At 37.5% G+C, this 6494-nt stretch overlaps 1 protein-coding gene across 2 annotated transcripts; it reads right to left on the minus strand.

The window, feature by feature from the left end:
• Positions 1-480: 480 nt before the first annotated feature.
• Positions 481-6459, minus strand: LOC106169443 (GDP-fucose transporter 1). 2 transcript variants are annotated; one of them, XM_013548904.2, is made up of 2 exons: positions 6031-6459; positions 481-3091 (listed from the first exon to the last, which is right to left on the minus strand). In XM_013548904.2, the coding sequence occupies exon 2, from the start codon at positions 2633-2635 to the stop codon at positions 1607-1609; it is 1029 nt and encodes a 342-aa protein (XP_013404358.2). In that variant the 5' UTR covers positions 2636-3091; positions 6031-6459; the 3' UTR covers positions 481-1606. The 2 variants fall into 2 exon arrangements, with proteins under 2 accessions (XP_013404358.2, XP_013404357.2); XM_013548903.2 differs by having other exon boundaries at positions 5924-6459.
• Between the last annotated feature and the right edge of the window lie 35 nt (positions 6460-6494).

The following is a 6494-nucleotide window of genomic DNA, read 5'->3' on the forward strand; positions in this document are numbered from 1 at the left end:
TTACTAAACCATTTTGTCTTTTGTCACAGAGGATACTATTGAAAATGGACAAAAGCTAGCATTATTCTGAAGACCAAAATTATAAGGCATGATAGATCCGTTACAAATTCATAGCTTGACAGTACATGTAAATGGGTTAACGTTGCCGTGCACAATTCATAAAAAAAATATATATATATATAAATAAATATATATATATATATATATATATTGATGTTTCAGAGCAATAGTCACCTTAGACTGATGAGCTCTACATATCAATATGAATTGTAAATCGTGAAGTAATAAAAAAAAAATCCAATTTTAAGTGAAGACCAAACTTCAGGCGTAGTTTTTTCAAAGCTAGACGTGTGCAAGACACCATATTTTCTTTAAAAAAAAAAATAATAATAAAAACTGTCCTCCTTCTTGGGAATATTGGAGTGCACAGTTGCTGTGCAAAGAAACTATTTATATTAATGTATACAGGTACGCACTCAGCTGATGAAACTGGATTATTTTTTTCAGAAAACAACATTACAGAGGACTATCACATATTTCGTGTTGATCTTGCCAAAGATATCTACAAGCAACACCATACCTTACTTGCAAGGAGCTCAAAGTTTAAAGCTTGTACATGTATACTACAGCATAAACCTGTAAGAATTTGATTTTTAAATAAAAATAATTTCTATGAAACACAGAAATCATATTCGGGTTTGAATATCATCATCATCAACAGCCATACTTAACATGCATATATATGTACTAGAACAAGGGGGCTTGTGTAACCTTATATAACATTGAAATTTTGTATGGAAATACATCCATATCAGCTGGAATTAAAGTATGTGCACAAAGATAATGGCTAACAGGCATTTAATAAGTACTGAAAAAAAAAGAGATATGTCTTCCTAAAAATGGAATGTAATAAACATACTTGGATCATGGATTTAATAGCCATTATCTGATCTGCAGTAACAGTGCAAAAAGAAAAAAAAAACTTGTTAGACTGATAAGAGACAGCTGAAAAGAGCATGCATTTTTCATTGGTACCTTGAAGTACACAGTACACAGTGCACAGAAGTACACATCACAACCACAAAGTTTAAGTGGGCAAAGCTAATAGCACTTACATGCACAGAAGACCATTATCTATTCTGAATTAAAAGAGTATCTGAGGATAAGTCTATAATCCATATGTTGAGATCCCTTGCCACATAATCCCATCATATAAAATGCAATAATGTCACACTGCAAAACACCATGCTGCGACATGTTTCACATTCTTTTTGATCATAATATGTTACAGTTTGTTCGTACAAAATGGCATATGATGTTGTCACAGTTTCTATAAAATCACATTTGACAAAAAGAAAAAAAATGCCCCTCATATATATATATATATATAATGCACTATTCACAGGTCCTGTTGCTTGACATCACAGGACATCATGTGTCTCTCATATCTTGAGATGTCACAGATGCTATCATATATAACACAGTGTGTTAACACAACTGCCCCTTGTTTAACAAGTGTGAAATCCCATAGCCCCATAATCACATGACGCACTGTGATGTCACAGCTCCAGTCACATGACATGCTGTGACATCACACACTTGTGCCTCATATCACATGATTCGATACTTTCGATCCGCTTTGATGCTCCCCTTTGGCTAGATTGTCCTCAATCTGTCTTTGGTTCTTTTCCTCCTTCATTTTCACGAGAGCATATGCCAGTGCTCCGGTCATCACCATTATATTGCTCACCCACCACAACCAGGGTTTACTCTCCTGATAGATAGTCACCGCCATAATTGTCTGTACCACAGACTTTGCATTATTGCTCACATGGTGAGTCACTGGGGAGGTGTAGTGAATCTGCAAGGCGCTGGCCCACGCAATGAGAAAGCCCAAAATACCTGATACAACCATGGCCATCCAGAAGTACACATCGCTGGCTTTGTCTGACAGCCAGAAGGCTTCTAATTCCCCACTTGCTATCACTAAAGGGGTGAACAACATGGCCGCGTTGAAGTTGTTGTAGAACGTCACTCTGGCCGAATCCTTGTCGACAATATCCAGTGCTTTTTTGATGGTGATGCCCACCAGAGCCACAAAGACACTCGTGGTCACGCCGTACATTACACCACGGACCGACAACGTCCCCGCAACTTTTTCTTGATCTACACCTAAAATGAATCCACCAACCACGACAAGGCAGCAACAAATTGCCTTCCAGGAGGAGTACTTCTTAAGAATAATTGCCGAAAACATAACTGTGAATATCAAAGTCATAGAACGTGCTATTTGGAAGAAAGCCACGCCGACATGCTTTAGGCACAAGTTATTGAAAGACAGCATGCCGACAAAAAGTCCCGATAACACGACCATATTCCGCGATAATCCTATACTGGGACTGTAGCTGATTGTATGGATGTCGGGATAGCACATTTTCCCCGCCCGTGTGTAGAACAGTACAAATACGACACTGATGATGCACTGAAAGAAGGCTACAAAGAGAGACAAATCCAGGGAGGAGAACCGACTCCCCACCAGATACTTGTTGGCAAACACCATTGATATGGACATCGTCCAGTAGTTCATGACCACTAGGAATATCTTTAAATAGGAGGCTCTCTCCTGTTTCTCCATCTCGTCTCTATGAGCACCTCTATTCCAAAATAAATTATTTCAGTTATTAACTGTTACTCCAGCTGATGATCTGGATGCAATCTCGTATGATGGTGGTCGATAAGTTAGATGTATTTATATATGTATACAGCAACTTCCTAGAGTGAATATCTAAATGAATAAATGTTCATGGATGTGGGTCTTTAACAGTTAATGTGCACCGGTGACATTATGCAGAATCTTCTCTGGTTGACAGCAATGCTGGCACTGGCATCCACGTTGACATGCATTGGCCAGATTTAATGACTAAATAAATTAACTGCTCTCTGCCTGGTCTCGTTTCCGTGGGGTTTTTTCCTGTCGTTTTGCTTTTCTTTACTTGTCTAGCACAAAAGAAATGATCATAGAAAAGGTTGTGTGATTCACTTCAATGGAGAAACTTCCTTATCCCCCACTATGTGTGCCAGTCAGCATCATCTGGAAAATATTTCCAAATTCTAATTAATTTTTTGATTTTAAAATAGAATTAAAATTCTACATTATATTTTAAATTTATCATTATATCATGTTTCTATATGACATAGCAGCAGCCATTTGTTAAGAAATGCAGAAATTCTAGAGCTGACTTATTTATTGATGAAGAATATGTAGTGAATACCTGAACCAGCATATTCAATAATACCGATCTTGTATGAATTGTATTGAAGCATTATTATCTATGCATGGTATCAGCTGTGCATTTATATATATATATACAGTAATATAACAGAATCTGAAACTATATAAGGTGCATTCTCTGCACAGGCTCCTACTAGTACTCAGACTGAGACCAAACAAAATGAGACACTGACCCCATTCCCACAGATTTTAGATCGATCTATCCCCATGGGGAGTCTCAATAGATTACTGTCAGCTTAGTCAGCTTAAATGTCTGTCCCGCCTACAAAAAGCTGTAAGGGGGTAATTAACTATAGTGTGCCCTCGGCTAACAGCAAATTAGCGTGAACACCCAGGGAGTTAGGTTGATCCATATGGATCAATCTAAATCTGTGGGAATGCAGTCATTGACTGCGTTCCCAAAAACTCATTGTACCAGCTAGATCAATCTAACTCTGTGGGGCTTCTCGCTAAGTGCTTTCAGTGTAATCAGCTTAATAGTCTGGAATACCTCCCTAACACTAGTGGGCTGGATATGGTCTTAAAGTGCAATTTAAGATAACTACTAGTAGTGATCCACGATCATAATCATTACAGCAGTAGTCTTAAAATGGACTGAATCTGCTTTTAAGTTCAAAAATGATCTAACATCTACATAAGTGGTCAAGCAGTTTCCTCCCCTCTCAATGGGGGGACACCTCCCCTCACAATAGAGGACACCTCTGCTCACAATAGGAGAATGTGTAATGGAAGACAACTTAATTGGCTGTTAGACTAGAAATGGACTTACTCTTTGTTTAAGATCATGTACTAGTAAGACAATCTGTGATCTTAAATTGCACTTTAAGATCAAATCAAGCCCACTAGTGTAAGTAACTAGGGGGGGCCAATAACTATCATTACCTCCTAGCAGCTTGAGATGGCATGCCACATATTAAAGTTGCTCAAAATGAATGCAATTTTGTGAAAATCCCATCAGAGTCAGATCGATCCAGCTAGTGCGATGAGTTTATGGGAACGCTCCCACTGAGGTTGCAAGGTCAATAGTTTTGAAATGTGCAACTAACTGAATTCTCCCTACAGCACATCACTTGATGTTAGAAAAAGCTTGCGAGGATCGTTAAGGACTTTTTTTAACTTTCCCAGCTAGATACAGAGAGCTATATGACTAGTCTGGGGAGCAAGATCAAAGGTTGTTCAATTATAAAAATATACTGTTTATTTCAAATCCATTCATTAAAAAGGTATACTACTATACTGTATGTATTTAAAAATTTCCCTAGGTCATATTTTGCTTTTACTAGTATGTCAATATATATCCTGTAAAACTTTATATTTTCCAATTGAGGTCTAAAAGCTATAAAACCCTGTCATATAAAAGCACTGGCATTGATAGTTCTAGCAGGAAATGTACCGGAAAAAATATTTAAACCACCAAATTAAAGCACAGGGACAGGTCAAGCAAAAACTTGGGAAGAAGATGAAAATGCCCCCCCCCCCCCCCCTCCTCCTCCCTCCGCAGAGGAAAACTAATTTTGGCAGGTAAATCTCGTGAACAGTACTTTTTTTTCTTTAGCAGGAAAATCTTAATCTTTGCATCTGTTAGAACTGTACAGAGCATTACATACTAGGCTTTTAATGATTAAATTAAAATGCTTCTCATATGCTTCTCCATTCCCTCTACAACTAGTAGTTGGGAACTTCAAACAATCAGTTGCTAATGCAAAGCAATGATCACAAACACTTAAATCAAATTTCAATTTTGTTGATGGAGATGAACTTGCAATATTAACCTTTCAATACTCTTCTTATTCTTTTCTCTTCCCTTTCCTTGTGAAAGTACTAGTACAGGCAAAGAGAAGGAATTCTGACCCACAAGACTTACAGAGCCATATGAGAAAAAAATGATACAATGAACTGTACAAAAGGATACACAGAAGCACCAGACAGCCTAACGCTAGATCAATGGAGAACAAAGCGATAAAGGTAGACAGGGAGGGAGGGTGATACCCCAATACAAAAATATGGATTGACCTGTTAAGACTTGTTTTTTTATTTATAGACATAAGACTAGAAATTGTCTCCAGTCTGAGACACATGGTGCTGGAGGCTACATGTAAAACTTAGCAGGTGATGGGTTTATCTAGGTCATTACCTACTGAAAGGCCTTAGGATGAGACCCCACTATATAAATATATATTTTTTAAATAATTTTTGTTTGCTAAAATGTAACATTCCAGCATTTGATTTATACACATATTTGATTCGAATCTTCCTGGATGACTAAAAACATTCTTTCATCCCATCAAATGATTGCTTACATGGTACAAAACAACACTGAACTGGGCTATACCCAGTAACAGAACATCAGCCTATCTAGGCAACACAGTTGACACATTTTTTTATCGATTAAATAGTTTTTTTTAATTTAAATATATAAATCCACAATTAAAAGACAATGTAAAATAATCATAAGACAGTTTTTATTTCGGTGTCGGGAAAGCCGACTATATTGACACCCGGCATAAGGGCATTTCAACTTCTACAACAACAGGTGCACCGTAAATTGTGACACCATTTCACGAAAAGTCAACACATAATACTAATAAATAGTCTACCATTCAGTTACAGAAAGCCGTGTACGTGACTTACCGTTGTATCATATCAGTCTGTCCATATAGTAAAGCTCTCATCACTAAAAGCCTTTGATATTTAGCACTAAATAATTAAATATTAAGCTGTAAATAATTCTACCCCACCTGCTGCGTGTCCAGCGCTGACATCTAGTGGCAGTTGTGCCAACACAGTCTTTGAGACACGATAACTCGGTCATTTACACTTAAAAACCGTGGAGAGGCAGCCTGATCCAGTGAATGATGTCTAAAGATATCGTTTAAGAATTTTTTCGGTATTCAGCATCTGAATGAACAAAGTGAAGTGTAATTAATTTGTGATTCTTGTGCTTTAAACTCAATCGGCAATCCTCGGCTCATTCCGCAAGCTCCATACTGACCTCTACCTCGGATGGGCGGAGAAATATGCATCAAATCAATGCATTTTGTCCGCCGGAAATGCCTTCTCACTCAATCAATTATTCTGCTCATAAAGATGTCCGTCAATACCCCTGATTTTTATGATGCTTTACATTTTGCCAAACAATGCACTTAGTTTGACTTTGATTTAAAGGATAAACAGATACAAACGTTGAAAGGATTGTGGTCTA

The sequence above is a fragment of the Lingula anatina genome, chromosome 9 (genome assembly GCF_051362555.1).
Source record: "Lingula anatina isolate TDL-2025a chromosome 9, LinAna3.0, whole genome shotgun sequence".
NCBI classification, from domain to species: Eukaryota; Metazoa; Brachiopoda; class Lingulata; order Lingulida; family Lingulidae; genus Lingula; species Lingula anatina.

Bases quoted from the DNA above. Each gene is read 5' to 3' on its own strand.
- LOC106169443 (XM_013548904.2), bottom strand. From the start codon at position 2,635: ATGGAGAAACAGGAGAGAGCCTCCTATTTAAAGATATTCCTAGTGGTC.